Raw genomic sequence first — 15,981 nt, forward strand, 5'->3', positions numbered from 1 at the left:
ATTTTTAATACCTTTAGGTAAATACCAATAATTACTAGATTGTATGGTAAGAGTATGCTTAGTTTTGTAACTATAACCACCAAACTGTCTTCCACCAGCAATGAATGAGAGAGTTCCTGTTACTCCGCATCTTTACCAACATTTGCTGTAAGTGTTCCAGATTTGGGTCATTCTAATATCTTGTAGTGGTATCTCATTGTTCTTTTCATTTCCATTTCCCTGATGACATAGAATGTGGAGCATCTTTTATGTGCTTATTTGCCACCTGTATAGTTTCTTAGATGAGGTGTCAGTTTAGGTCTTTGACCCACTTTTTAATTGAGTTGTTTGTGTTCTTATTATTGTATTTTAAGAAATTTTTTTGTATATTTTGGACAGCAGTACTTTATAAGATGTGTCTTTTGCAAAGATTTTCTTCCAGTCTGTGGCTTGTCTTCTCATTCTCTTTATATTGTCTTTTGCAGAGCAGATGTTTTTAATTTTAATGAAGTTCAGGCTGTCATGTATTTCTTTCAGGGATCATGTCTTTGGTGTAGTATCCAAAATGAGATCATAATATCCAAGGTTATTTAGGTTTTCTATTCTATGTCATCTGGTAGGAGTTTTATAGTTTTGCATTTTACGTTTATGTGTATCACCCATTATGAGTATGAGTTACTTTTTGTTAAGGTAGTAGGGTCTTTGTCTAGATTACTTTTTTTTTTACATGTAGATGTCCAATAGTTCTAGCTACATTTGTTGAAGAGACTATATTTACTCCATTGTATTGCCTTTGCTCCTTTGTCAACGGTCAGTTGACGTATCTGGGCTCTTTATTCTGTTCCATTAATCTATTTGTCTGCTCTTTTATCTATTCCTATTTTACTGAGAATTTATTATGAATAGCTGTGGATTTTGGCAAAAGTTTTTTTCTGCATCTATTGATCATGTGATTTTTCTCATTTAGTTTGTTGATGTGATAGATTAATTGACTTTCTTTCTTAAACTTTATTTTTATTGTTGACACTATTACAGATGTCCCCATTTTCCCTCTGGCCATCACCATACTGTTTTTGTGTCTATGGGCTGGCATATATGTGCTTTAGCTAATTCGCTCACTTTCTTTCATCCAGTTCCCCCTCTCCCCTCCCTCTGACAGCTGTCAGTCTGTTCCACGTATCCACGCCTCTGTTTCTATTTTGTTCGTCAGTTTATTTTATTCATTAGATTCCACATAAAAGTGAGATCATAGGGTATTTTTCTTTCTCTGACTGGCTTATTTTACTTAGCATAATTAACCAGTCTTGCATACCTGGGATAAATCACACTTGGCTATGGTGTATAATTCTTTTTAAAGATTGTTAAATTAAATTTGCTAATATTTTGTTGAGAATTTTTACATCTTTGTTCATGAGAGAAATTGGTCTATAGTTTTATTTTCTTGTAATGTCTTTGTCTAGTTTTGGTATTAAGATAATGCTGGCTTCATAGAATAAGTAAAAGAGTATTCCCTCTGCTTCTATTCTCTGAAAAAAGATTGTAAAGAATTGGTATTGTTTCTTCCTTAAATGTTTGGTAGAATTCACCAGTAAACCCATCTTGGCCTGGTGTTTTTTGTTTCAAAAGATTATTAATAATTTTATTTTAGCCCAGCCGGGTGTGGCTCAGCGGTTGAGCGTCGACCCAGGAACCAAGAGGTCGCCGGTTTGATTCCTGGTCAGGGCATATGCCCAGGTTGCGGGCTTGATCCCCAGTGGGGGGCATGCAGGAGGCAGCCGATGAGTGATTCTCTCTCATCATTGATGTTTCTGTCTCTCTTTCCCTCTCCCTTCCTCTCTGACATCAATAAAAAATATATTTAAAAAAATAATTTTATTTTATAATTATTAATTATTGATTCAATTTCTTTAATAGACATAGACTTATTCAGATTGACTATTTTTTCTTGTGTAAATTTTGGCAGATTATGTCTTTCAAAAATTGGTCCATTTCATCTAGATTATCAGATTTGTGAGCAGAGTATTACATAGTATTCCTTATTATCCTTTTAATGTCCATGGGATCTGTGGTAATGTTCCTGCTTTCATTTGTGAAATTAGTATTGATATAGTTGAATTAATATCTACCATAGTCATTGTTTTCTATTTGTTGGCCATGTTCTTTGTTCCTATTTTGTCCATTCTCTGCCTTTCTTTACTATGTTGAATTTTTCAATCCATGAACACACATGTCTATCCATTTATTTAGATCTTTGATTTATTTCATCAACATTTTATCATTTTCAGCATACTGCTCTATATTTATTTTGTTAGATTTACATGTAAGTATTTAATTTTATTTGAGCAATTATTAATGGTATTGTGTTTTTAATTTTAGTTTTCACGTTTGTTGCTACTAATAGAAATACTGAGATTTTTATATGTATCTTGTATCCTATGACTGGCCAATCTCACTTATTAGATCTAGTAGGGCGTTGTTGTTTTATTGTTTGTTTGTTTTTGTTTTTATTGTGTGTGTTGTTGTTTTTTGTTTTTTGTTTTTAGATTCCTTGAGATTTTCTAAGTACGTAGATCATCATGTCATCTGCAAATAGAGAAGTTTATTTCTTCCATTTCAGTTCATATGCTATTTATTTTATTTTCTTGCCTTATTGTTCAGGCTTAAACTTCTAGCACTGTATGTAATAGAGTAAGAGTGGACATGTATGCCTTTTTTCTAATCTTAGGGGGAAAGATTTTAGCCTTTCACTGGTAAGTATGATGTTAGGCATACGTTTTTTGTATATATTCTTTATCAAGCTGAGGAAGCTCCCCTCTATTTATACTATTTCTGAGAGGTGGGTGTTTTGTTTTGTTTTTTCCATAATGAATGAGTAGTGGTTTTGTCCAACATTTTTCTGCATCAGTTGGTATAGGATCATGTAATTTTTCTTTTTTTGTCAATTAATATGGTGTATGGTTTTAATTGAGTTTTTGAATACTGAATCAGTCTTTGTGTCCTCTCAGTGTTTGATGAGAGCAGTTGCTATATAGTAAGAGAGAGTAGTAGGAAGAAGACTAGGAAGAGAGAGAGAAGGAGAAATGGACAAAACAATCTCTTTCATTTTCACTCTCTTTCTTCTGACCAGGTGTGACCTTGAGACAAATTTTCTTGTGAAGGTCATTTCTTATGAAATGTTCCTAGGAAAAACCAATGGGTGAATGGGGAAGTATGACTTGGAAGAGAAGGAGGCCAACACAGGGTATGAGAGCAATCAAAGTTCCTTGGAGCAGAGTTTTGGAAGGTGTGAGCCACACCTCAAAACTGTCCCTATCAGCACAGAAGGGTCATTGTTCCTATGCTGAGATCTCCTCCATGGCAGGGCTGATGGGCAGCCATATATGAGTTTCCATTAGCATGGATCCCACTGTGGCTCTACCCTGGTGATTGCCTGAGACCACACCCCACTCAATTTTCAGCCCCACACAAGCTATTTGCAGCAGCTTTTCCATATGAATGACCTATCCTGGCTCAGGCTTCAGACCTTCCTAAAATCTCTCAAACAAGCAGTAGCTGGTGTCAGCGTGCTCCATACCTACCAACAAAAGGCCCAAGACTGCGCACTAGCACCAGCCTGCCTTGCTTCACAGCTTGGCCTCACCTGGGCACTTCTAAGCTCAATACAAATAACAGCCATCTGCAGATAGCTCTGTAGCTCCTGCTGGGTGGCCCCAGGAAGGAGCCCCTGGGACCACCTGGAAGGTCCCAAAGCCAGTGGAACACTTCAGAGAATACCAAATTACAATTCTATACATCCACAAGTGACACACTCAAGGGGCAGACTCAGTGAGCACCAAAGCCCCACTGAAGCAAGTCCTTCTCTATACGAGTGTTTCCTGCACAGCAGCTCTTCCACTGTAGTCACAGCCAATTGGCCTGGAGGTCAATTCCTTCCAGTGATGCCAATAGCAACCCAGGCTCAACTATAACAAGACTGTGCACACATCCCACACAGGGGTGCACCTAAGGTGTCCAGCTCAGGTGGCTGGGGAGGCTGAGTCATGGGCCCTATAGGACACCTACTACACAAGGCTACTTTACCAATTTCAGGAGACATAGCCGCTCTACCTAATACATAGAAACAAACACAGGGAAGTAGCCAAAATGTGGAGACAAAGAAACATGTCACAAGTGAAAGAACAGAAGAAATCTCTAGAAAAAGACCTAAATTAAATGGAAGCAAGCAAACTACTAGATACAGAGTTCAAAACAATGGTTATAAGGTTGCTGAAGGGTCTTAGTGAGACTTTCAAGGTACTTAGTGAGACTTTCAAGGATCTTAATGAAAATTCCAAAGGCATGAAAAAGGTCCAGTCAGAAATGAAAAATACACTAACTAAAATGAAGAATAATTTACAGGGAATCAACATAGAGTAGAGGATACTGAGAATCAAATCAACAATTTGGAACATTAGAAAACAAAAAAACACACAATCAGAAGAGAAAAAAAAAGGTGTTGTAAGGACCCTCTGGGACAAGTTCAAGTGTACCAACATTTGCATTATGGGGGTGCCAGAAGGAGAAGAGAGAGAGCAAGATATTGAAAACCTATTTGAAGAAACAATGACAAAAAACTTCTTCTAATTGGTAAAAGAAATAGACTTACAAGTCCAGGAAGTACAGAGAGTCCCAAACAAGAGGAACCCAAAGAGACCCACTCCAAGACACATCATAATTAAAATGCTAAGGGTTAAAGACAAAGAGAGAATCTTAAAAGCAGTTAGTTACCCATAAGGGAGTGCCCATATGACTATTAGATGATTTCTCAACAGAAACTTTGCAGGCCAGATGGGATCAGCAAGAAATATTCAAAGTGATGAATAGCAAGAACCTACAACCAAGATTACTCTACCCAGCAAAGCTATCATTTAGAATTGAAGGTCAGATAAAGAGCTTCACAGACAGGAAAAAGCTAAAGGAGTTCATCACCACCAAACCAGTATTCCATGAAATGTCAAAGGGTATTCTTTAAGAAGAGGAAGAATAAGACGAAGAAGACGAAGAAGACGAAGAAGACGAAGACGAAGACGAAGACGAAGAAGAAGAAGAAGAAGAAGAAGAAGAAGAAGAAGAGGAAATAAAAAATATGGATAATAAAATGGCAATAAATAAGTGTTGCACTGGCTCTGGGACCTTCCATATCTATCAACAATTGTATCTAAAAATAAACAGTATCAACAATTGTATCTAAGAATAAACAAGGAATCTAAAGAACAAAATAAACTGATGAATAAAATAGAACCAGAGGCATGGAAACATGGAACAGACTGATGAATCTCAGAGGAGAGTTGGGGGAGATTAACCAAAGATCTTATAAGTATACTAGGGACCCAGTGCATGAATTCATGCACCTTGTAAGGAACTGTGGGCCATGAGGCTGTGGTGGGCACAGGGGCGGGTCTTGGCCCATCCTCCATGCCCTGCCTTGTCCTCCTGCTGTGGCCCCTGGTCCCCTGTCTGCCAGCAGCCCCACTCCTGCTGCCGCTGCCGCTGCTCTCATATGCTGATGGCGCCGGCCCCGCTCATGTCCGCTGACAGCTCAGAGTGATTGGGGCCCAGTGCTGGCAGCAGGTGCGAGCAGGGCTGGCGCTGGCAGTGGGTGCAAGCACAGGCGGGACCACAGCGTACAGGAGCAAAGAATTTTCAGTAACCACCAGGGGCTCACCCAGATGTCAGTGACCAGTGCCCCACCTTGGTCTGGAGCTCCTGCTTACTTGTTCCACCATCCCGCCATAGCCAATGCCCGCCATGTTTTACGCTCTGTCACCTGCGGCTGAAGCCTGCCATGTTCCACGCGGGCCCCCTGGTGGTCAGCGCACGTCATAGCAACCGGTTCTTCGGTTGTTCTGCTCTTCAGTCTATTTGCATATTAAGGTTTTATATAGATAGATATGCATTATCTATGGACACAGACAATAGGGTGGTGATGGCCTGGGTTGGGGCAGGAACCAGGTGGAAGGGGACAGTGGTGGGAAAAGGGGAATATCTGTTATACTCTCAACAATAAAGATATATATATATATATATATATATATGCATATAAACTGGAAAACAAACAAACAAAATGTCCTTATCAGGAGCAAAGGAGTAGGAGCAGCTTACTAGTGTGAAATGGCTGGAGAAAATTTGGATGTTTATTTGGAACAGATTAAGGTGAAAAACAGAATGATCAAAATCAATCAATTTGTGTAGGTGTAGAAAGAGCATTCTGAAAATTGAAAGACTTCCCTCCAGCCACTGTTTTATCTAAGAATCTGGTACAACCCTCAGGGTATGACACACAAGAGAGAAGTTTGAGTAATATTAGGAAAGAATTGAGAAGTCTCAACACAAGGTCAGTGAACTCAAGTTCCAGGCACATGATGTCATTGATGTCACAGAAAAAAGAGGTCATTTCATTATCCTATACAAGTATTGAACCCATACATTTCATACAGCTGATGGTTTTGCCATCAAAGACTTAGATCCTGCATCATTTGAAAACCAGTGTAACCAGCATATTGAAAAAACACACCTCATGGTTCAGCAAAAATACTGCCGTGTTTCTTCCACGGTCCTTTCACAATTTAGTCTCTGGGGTAATCTTTCCTGCTCCTGCATGAATATTCTAGTAGTCTAGAATTTCCTGCTCATTCTTAGGTGGCAGATGATCTGTGGTCACTGAGTGACAAACACTGTCCAGATGCAGAAAATGGAAAAGCAATCCAGTCCTGCGTGATACTCAAAACTTTGAACTTAACTTTCTGTCGGATCTCCCTCTTTCTCCCTCCACCCTCACTTCTCCAAGTTGGGCCTGGCTTCAGGATAGAAGCCTGCAGCAAAGTTGGGGATAGTGGCCCTTCCATTTCTCCACTTCATATTTCTAGTCCTCCTCTTCCATCTTGAGAGCTGCTGTCTTAACCCCACCAGATCCAGTGGGACTGCAGGAGACGAGGAGGGGGTGACACACAGGGAAGTTTTTACTGGAGCCAGTCCTCTTGTCATTTCATCTCACTTGGGTCTAGCAGATGCCTTTTTCCCTTGAGATGTCATTTTCCTGGACTCTTCAGAGTTTTCTCACTGTTTTTCTTTCCCCTGCAATTCCCTTGACCTTGCAGGATGTTTTTCTTATTTTTCTGTTCTGATGGTCACTTGTGACTCCTTCCTTAGCCCGTAGATCAGTGATGGCGAACCTATGACACGCGTGTCAGAGGTGACAGGCGAACTCATTTTTTTTGGTTGATTTTTCTTTGTTAAATGGCATTTAAATATATAAAATAAATATCAAAAATATAAATCTTTGTTTTACTATGGTTGCAAATATCAAAAAATTTCTCTATGTGACACGGCACCAGAGTTAAGTTAGGGTTTTTCAAAATGCTGGCACGCCGAGCTCAAAAGGTTCGCCATCACTGCCCTAGACATTGAGTAGTGCACCTCCAAGTTCCTCCAGGTGGCTCTATTGGACAGAACCCAAGACAGTCCCCACACTGGCTCATTCCAAGGAGCACGCATACACCCCTTGCCTGGGACTGACCTGGGTCCCAAGGCAGCAGCGCCCTTCTGATTCTGCCTCCAAAGCAGGCAGTTCTCCTGCTTTTCAGATTCCCACCTGGTAGGAGTGAGACTCTGGCCAATGCCAATTTCAACTTTGTCAAGAGTCGGTTGGGCACCAGCCTCTAAGTCTCAGCCTCAGGAAACACACCTACTGATTTCTGAGGGATCTTCTCCCCTTAGCTCAGGGTGAGAGGGTTGCACCTCCTCCCAATTCCCTGAGAGCAGGAAGGCTTGGCAGATAATGCCGTTCCTCCACCCCCAGAAACCTCTTCTCTGATTTTTTTCATTTCCATTTCCTGACACTTTTTTTCTGTTCTTGATATAGCTGAGAAGTCCCAGGGGGAGTCCTCAGGTTCTTGGGAACATTTACTTTGAAAATCTTCATAACATGGTTTGGCACCTTTCTTTGGAATTTTGTTGTTGTTTATCCTCACCCGAGGTATTTTTCCATCGATTTTTAGAGAGAGTGGAGGGGAGGGGGTGAGACAGAGAGAGAAAAACATCGACGTGAGAGAGACACATCTATCACACATGAGCCCCTACCAGCACCAGGGATTAAGCCTGCAACTGAGGTACGTGCCCTTGACTGGAATTGAACCCAGGACCCTTCAGACCACAGATTGATGCTCTATCCACTGAGCCAAACCAGCTAGGGCAGAATTTTACATCTATTATTATTGTTGCCTGGTGGAAACTTCAGTTAAGATCCTATTACACAAGTAATAAACAAACATGATTCATGGGCCAATCTTTGAACCACAGTCCAGTGGTATAACATCTGTCTCTACTAAATATTTTGAGTGTGTCATGTAAAAAAAAAAATTGGGGACAACTCTCCAAAGAGTCTTATTTCATCTTTGACCACTGTGTTATTTAGCACTTGTTAAATTGAGCTGTAATAGAATAATTTGGAATGAAATACCTTACTGAGTGGATATTTTTTATATGGTGTAGTTTTATCCCCAAGGGCATCAAGTGGTCTTGACAGCTAAGACCTCTTCCAGGACAAGAAAGGGGTAAGCCCACCGGCTGTACAAGAGGGCAGGAAAGAAAGTGGCTTTGCAATCCTGAGCTGCTAGGAGACAAACTATCCCAAATTAACTCCCTCACCAGCTGAGCCCTCTAACCCCAGACTTCATAGGCACCATAATAGCATGTTTCAGCGAGGTCTGAAGGGAGGAGAGGGTGGTGGATGGTTCTATTTTCTGAGGCCAGGATATCCTTACAGGGTTGCTTGAGTCCAAAGCAGAGAGAAGGGAAATAAATACCAGTCTTTGGTCCCCAGATGTAACATAACCAAATCGTATGTGTTGCTGGTTGGTTCTGACCTTTGCAATTAAGATTGAGAGCCAGAAAGACTCTGTATTGCAGGGGTTTTCTCCATTTTGTTTGTTTGTATAAAACCAGGGTGGGAAATAGTTGAGTAAAATCCAAGAGCGTTTCTTTAATTTCACTTCTCCAGAGACCTGAATATGAAACGGAAAGGCACTTGCTTGGTGTTTGATTTGTTAAATTGGTGAGTCTAAGCGGCTGTCTCTTAGCCTTTTTGAACCTGTAGCCTGTTTTGGTGCTTACCCGTTTCCTGAAAGAGTCTGATTTTCTCCCTCCTCCCCACTGTGCAGCCTCCTTGAGATTTATATGCTTTGTGAAGTTATGGCATCAGAGAAGATGTTATCAAGCTTTAGTTTCTATAGTTTTTGTTGCACAAACAATAGGCATTTGTTGGCCTTCCAAATATATAAGCGTGACTGCATAATTGGATGTGCTTTTTCACTCTACATTGCACCTTCTCATGCTAATGTATCACTGTTTGTACAAAACGTGCGGCAGTTTCAGAGAGCCCGCAGATCTCCTGAAGCTCATGTGTGAGCTCTCCAGGGACTGTTTCTCCCAACCCTACATGACCTCGTGGACTCTTTTGCCATCCTGTTGGATGTCTTTAACACTGTTAGAATCAATTTTAGAGTTGTAACTGGACTTAGTGATCACCTAGTCCCATTTGTGAATTTTATGGAAATGAATTCCCAAAGAGTTTAAGCAATTTTCGCCAAGTTACACCACTGTGTTTGCACCACAGACCCTGAGCAAGAACTCAGCTCGCCGAATTCCCTGCTCAATATTCTTTCCACTAGATTTTCAATTGCTGCATCTCCCCTACTGTATCCCATCCCTTTTAAAGATAGCAACCAATGCTACAAAACAAAAAAATGCCAGTGTAGCAAAATCTGCAAAACTACTTTGTAGTATTTATATACTAATATCAAGCTGCCTTTATATTATAGTATCTCCAAAGCTGAGAAAATACTTATTCAATGGATATGAACCTACCTTTTTTTTGCCAAGTACTGTAAATGATACAGAAGAAAAAATACGTAACCCTTAACTTCTGGTAGTTTAAAATTTGTTGGGTAGACAGACATGGTTCATATTCAGCTTGTGGTCAACTGTGACCTCTGGAACCTTTTAAAATACATTTGTAATTAGTGATTTCCAGCCCTCCACCACTACCCTATAACTTATTCCTCCTTGAATTCTTCTGTAGTTCATTTATAGCAAGAACAATTTGTGAGATTGGAAGAAATATAAAATAATTCAAAGATCATTTGTTGGTAAATTTAGTTACTAATAGCATGAAAGCTCAAACAACAATAAAAGATAGGTAGTTTTGTCATTTTTTAGATGGGGAAACTGAGGCTCAACAAGAACATGGGACTTGTTCAGGACTGCTCACTTGGTAGTAGATGGAGCAGAGTCTTGTAGCTTGAAGTTGCTAGTGTGAGAGCCCATAGGCCCAATTCCAGTCCATGCTAGCAAGAGTATAATAAAGTGAGGAAAAGCAAGTAGGGCAAAATAGGCTTGTTAAAAATTGTATTTTTGGCCCTAACTGGTTTAGCTCAGTGGATAGGGCGTTGGCCTGGGGACTGAAGGGTCCCAGGTTCGATTCTGGTCAAAGGCATGTACCTTGGTTGCGGGCACATCCCCAGTTGGGAGTGTGCAGGAGGCAGCTGATCGATGTTTCTCTCTCATCCATGTTTCTAACTCTCTATCCCTCTCCCTTCCTCTCTGTAAAAAATCAATAAAATATATATATTTTAAAAATTGTATTTTTGTCACAGTGAGGTTATGAACACATCAAATTAGTTGACTGTGAGAAGTTTTTGAACATGCCAACTTTTGTGTGTGTCCTTTCTAAAGCTGTGTGAATTTCTATGTGAGCAAGGGCCTTACCACTACAGGAGGAATCCACAGAGGTAGGTGATGGATGGGCCATGCTCCCTCGAGATACCTTTGTTTAATTCAAGTCTCACTTACCTAAGAATGGGGCCTGAAGCAAGAGTAAATGCTAGAGACATTTGGTCTCAGGACCTCAGGAGAGAAAAGGAATATAACCTCCACGATTGTTATCTAAAAACTAGTGACCCGGTGCACTGATTTGTGCACATTGAAAGGAAATTAATTAGAAGAAAGATTCGTGTGGTAATTACATTACTGCAAAAAATTACATGTCAAAATAGTACATGTGATATAGTATTATAAAATTAAAATACAAAATATTTTAATAGTAAATCAGACTCAGGGCCAACAGTGCCCCAGTAACAACATAACCCATGGCCTAGGGTGGAATCGCGTGGGCCCTGCGAGAAATGGGGCTCCCTCCTCTCTGGTTCCGGAGTGCCTTACCCGAGAACTGCCGCTGCCAAGTCAGCAGCTCCTGCATTGAGTGTTTGCCCCTGGTGGTCAGTGTGCATCATATGTACCAGCTGGTCGGATGGTCGGACAGTTGGATGGTCACTTAGCCTTTTATATATATAGATAGGTTGCCAGGTCAGGAGTCTGGGAAAATGGGACAATGAGACTGCAGATTTATTCTGAGGAAAGGTTGTTTGCTAGGACCCACCTGTTAGACACAGGCAGTTTTTACAAGGGTGAACCTTGTTTGCTCAGGGTACTCTTGTCCTAAGCTTTTCCCTATAAATCACTAGTGCACAGTGGGATAATGGAATTTTTTGTAGTTTTCCATGGAGATTGGGGGAAGGAACAGTAAGGGAATTGATCAGTCTATCCATATATAGGATAATTCAAAAAGTAAAATGCAGGTTGTTTTGTTTAAGCATTTACTTACATTGTTTATCCCTCAAGAATGTTCAAAATAAAACATTTTGTATGTTTCAACCAGGAAGAAGAGGGAACATGTGAGCAAAAGATAAAAATATAGACATGCTTCAGCTGATTTGCATTTCAATGGAAGATAAAAGCAATAGAGCATTCCCAAAACAATAATTCCATTTTAAAAAGTACTTGGTTTTCAAAAGCCTGGCATTGCATATTTGTTATTTTTGTTCCTATTTTGTTTGTAAAAGGTTTTAAAGGCATATGATGTAATGAAGTAAATATTATTTTGTGGTTGAAAATTAAATAGTTCTTTTGTATTTTGGTCTTGTGAGAATTGCAGTGTGTGTGTGTTATGGGGAGGCCAGCAAAGGAAATGAGGGGAAAACATTATAGCTCCTTCCTGTATATAATTATAAGTCATAATACCTCAGTAGTTTTTTCTCCCACTAGTTTGGGATAAAAATAAATAGGTTTCCCCCCAAAATGTATTTTAGGGCCCTGTTAGCGTCTCAGATGGAACCAACATTTGCCAGGAATGTTTTCCCTTGTTTTGATGAACCAGCTCTGAAAGCAACTTTTAATATTACAATTATTCATCATCCAAGTTATGTGGCTCTCTCCAACATGCCAAAGTTACGTAAGTAATGTTTCCTCATTCTCTCTTTCATTCTCTCTTTCTCTATATATACATATATATTTATATTTATATATATTTATATATATAGTATATATCTACTTAACTCTGTAATAGCTTTTAAATCAATAGCTTTTCTATGCAATATGCCGGTAGTGTATTATAATTAGGAAGATCAGTCACATGGGATATGTGGCGGCACCCACATTTTGGAGATAATAAATCCTGTTTCTTTTTTAAAATTAAATTTATTGGGGTAACATTGGTTAATAATATTATATAAGTTTCAGGTATACAGTTTTATAATACATCATCTGTTTATTGCATTGTGTGCTCACCACCCAATGTCTAGTCCCTACATGGGGCCTAACTTAGAGTGCTCAAGGATGTGGCCCTCAGTCAAGACCAGTCACTCAACATACTAATTCAGGACTAAGATGCTGTCCTTAGATCTTCCCAATGTGGTCTTGATAAGTTAGGGTTAGAGAAATCCAAACTGCTAGACTGTGGGACATAGTTGGGAAGAAGTAGCCAGGTGACAGTCAACTTGACAAATTAATTTAAAGGTAGATATTGTTACTTAGGTTTATGGTGATTTTGGACTAAAATAAATTTCTCCAGGTCAGTCTGAAAAAGATGTGAATGGAAGCAAATGGACAGTTACCACCTTTCACACCACACCCCGCATGCCAACTTATTTAGCTGCATTTGTCATATGTGACTATGACCATGTCAACAGAACTGAAAGGGGCAAGGAGGTGAGTAAGGAAGTGTCTCCAGGTAAGGGTATCTTTGTACGGGCTGCAGAGTGTTCATCCACTCTCTCTGCATCTGGGAGCATGGCTACACATCCCATCGTCCCCTCCTGGTACTCACTCCAACTTTTCCCAAGTCCTTTACAAGCTCTTAGGGTGACTTTGAGGAATGAAACATAATCTCCGCTATAGCTCTGTGGAGGGGTTTCCATGGAAGGATACACACTAAGTCCACTCAAGGCAAGTTCAGAGCCCCCTCTTCCCAGGCTGTTGCTGCCTTTCAAAGGACAAGGGAGAGCAGGGAGAACTGACGTACTAGCGCCTTGAAGCTCAGGTTTACCTGTTGTTTACCTCCCTATAACTCAGCCTGGAAGCTGGTGATACTCAGTGTGGCACGAGCATGACCCAGCTGGGAACAGTGCTGTGGCTGAGATGGAACGTGCAGGTTAAATACCGTCCCTGCTGAGAAGCAGGGCTGCTGGCTTCCTCAGCTCTGCAGCTCATAACACTTCCCCAGATTTGTATAAAACAGGTGCTCTGTCCTGAAATACCTAGTTTTCTCCCAATGATATCCTCATTACATAATAATCCTTGCGGGAAGTACCCAACACTTTGTATACTGGTTCACTCTCTATGCTAGAGTGTGGAGGCAAGTAAGGCCACTGCTGTAGTCCTGGTTCTTTCTGGTCAGACTGACTTCATTGGGCTGAGAAAGATTCGGCCCTACAGCTGGCTGAGGCTCTCTCTTGGGCTCGTACTTTGTCTCCTACTTGTGGAGACAAGGAAGCTGTAGATGAGCCAAGTCTGTCATCAGGGGGAGAATCACTCATAGTTACTCCTTTTGCACTCCCAACTAATGATGAATTGGAAATACCGTGCTGGATGCAAACAGCGGCTCGTTATCTCCCTCAGCTCTTGGCGCCAGCCTGATTTTCTGGATTGACTAATCACTGGTAAATCCTTGATGTTCACAGATACAACATTGGCCACGTCCAACCTTCATGACATCTATATTCATCAATATACTCAGGCACGATGTGAAAGCACACGCTTTGTGTCTGACATGAAGGAGTGGGCTCCAGAGCACACGAGCGACCCAAAGCGCTCTGTCAGCATCCACATCTCAAGTGGCTTGTTGCTCCCAATGCTACTGCACAGTGAGCGAGTCTCAGAAAAGCATCAAATCTGTTTCTTAATGAACGATTCCCCCTACAAGAAAGCCAGCTGCTATAGAAGCAAAGAGGAAATGCCGAAGAAAGTAATGTTGTCAGCCAGAAAGTTGAAATTTGGGATGAGTTTATCAGTGGAATGTTGCATTTGGCTAAGGCTCAGTGCTACAATGAAGGAGTCCTGTATACTCTACAGGAGAACTAGAATGTACCCTTGGAATAATGCCGAGATTGTATAAAAGTTACTCATCAAGTAGGAGAAAACAGTGAAATTGAAAATGTGATTAATGTGTGGCATGAGGATAAACATAGGAAACACAGAATTAAGGTTGGAGATAACGTATTTTAAGTAGAATTTAGCACACATGGGTATGCGCAAAGACATTCCTCTCTCTTAGATGCTGAGGTTGGCTGTGTATCGGGAGGGCCACACAAGAACACATTGGTGGACTAGCTATGGTTTTGAAGGGACTTTATGGCTCCATCTCCAAGTGCTCCTTGCTGCTCTACCGGGGCCACTCACCCCTCGCACCCAGATAGAAATCTCCATTATTTGCCTGCCTCTTGGCTTATGGAATGGTAGTTTATGGGAGGAGCTTTATAAACTAAAAATTAACATAGAGACTTTAATTGTTATTGCCATTATTTTCCAAATAATTAAATGAATTAAAATGCATTCATTATCTTGAATGGGGGGAGAGGAAATTGTTCTTGTCACTCAGCAGTGTGCGCTTTGGGTTAGTAGTCTTTCTGTTGATGCAAAAGTTAGAACTAGAGTTGGGGAGGGTAAGTTTATTGTAGAAGTAGGGCTGAGTCCTGGGCCCATTTTCCCGAGGGTAATGAGACCTCGGCAGCAAGGGGAAGGTTGGAAGGAGTCAGGGGATCAGTGCAGAAGGCTTCAAAAGCAGGTGGTTACATGCCGTGAAAGGGGAGCATTCCTGAAGATCTTACATAATTCAAAATGTGCGTGCTTCAAGACACATTTTTCTAGCAGAAATTAAAGCAAAGTAAAGTGAATGTGTTCTTGAAGGGCAGTAATCTGCAAATATTGTTATGCTGTTTTTCATTTACTTAGCATTTTCCCTAATGTTTTGCAGAGAGATCTTTCTCAAATTAACTGTACTCACATCAGGACAATTATTTTTATTCCCTTTCCTTTTTGTTTCAGGGTTATTGAGTTTCATACATGTTCTTTAACATTAACACTAGCAACTCCATTAAAAAGTGCTTAGATGGCATTGTTTTGGGGTATAAAATAATTTCATATAATTAAAATAATAATGAATGTTAAAACAACAGTAGTCACCAAAATTACGCAAATAAATTCCAAGTGCCCAAACAACATGGTTACATTAAACTAATAAAACATGGCAGGGATTTCTTTTTACCTACTATATATATAAACAGAGAATATAATTTACTTGCTTCAACAACTGTAAAATCATAAAACTTTTGATGAACTCTTTAAAATCAGGGAAATTAACTGTATTCTAAGTTTTGAAAGTAAGATGGGACTATTAATGTTTTCATTAACAAACCATTTTAAGTTGGCACGATTCAAATTTGTTTAATGTGTACCATACTCTTAACCCTCACTAACCACACAATTCTTTTTGGGGACATTGGAAATATGTCTAGAACCAGGAAATAAGGGCCCAAGGTGCCCATTTACTCTCTAACATAGAAGCTACATTTTCCGTGGGGGTAGGCACAGATTGTTTTGGGGTGACAATAGTTATACATGTTATTGCAAAAG

The 15,981-nt window shown here is 40.3% G+C and overlaps 1 protein-coding gene across 4 annotated transcripts in view; it reads left to right on the forward strand.

Moving 5' to 3' along the window:
* Positions 1 to 15,981, forward strand: part of LVRN (laeverin) — a 68,034-nt gene that overhangs the window by 7,359 nt on the left and 44,694 nt on the right. For all 4 annotated transcript variants that reach the window (XR_004967642.1, XR_004967643.1, XM_036310031.1 and 1 more), the window contains exons 2-3: positions 12,162 to 12,304; positions 12,923 to 13,059. Coding sequence is in view for 2 of the 4 variants with exons in the window: in XM_036310031.1 (XP_036165924.1) it covers positions 12,162 to 12,304; positions 12,923 to 13,059 (280 nt within the window). In the remaining 2 variants the exon portion in view is untranslated. The remainder of the gene's footprint in view (positions 1 to 12,161; positions 12,305 to 12,922; positions 13,060 to 15,981) is intronic.

Source organism: Myotis myotis, unplaced genomic scaffold (genome assembly GCF_014108235.1).
Source record: "Myotis myotis isolate mMyoMyo1 unplaced genomic scaffold, mMyoMyo1.p scaffold_m19_p_5, whole genome shotgun sequence".
Classification (NCBI taxonomy): domain Eukaryota; kingdom Metazoa; phylum Chordata; class Mammalia; order Chiroptera; family Vespertilionidae; genus Myotis; species Myotis myotis.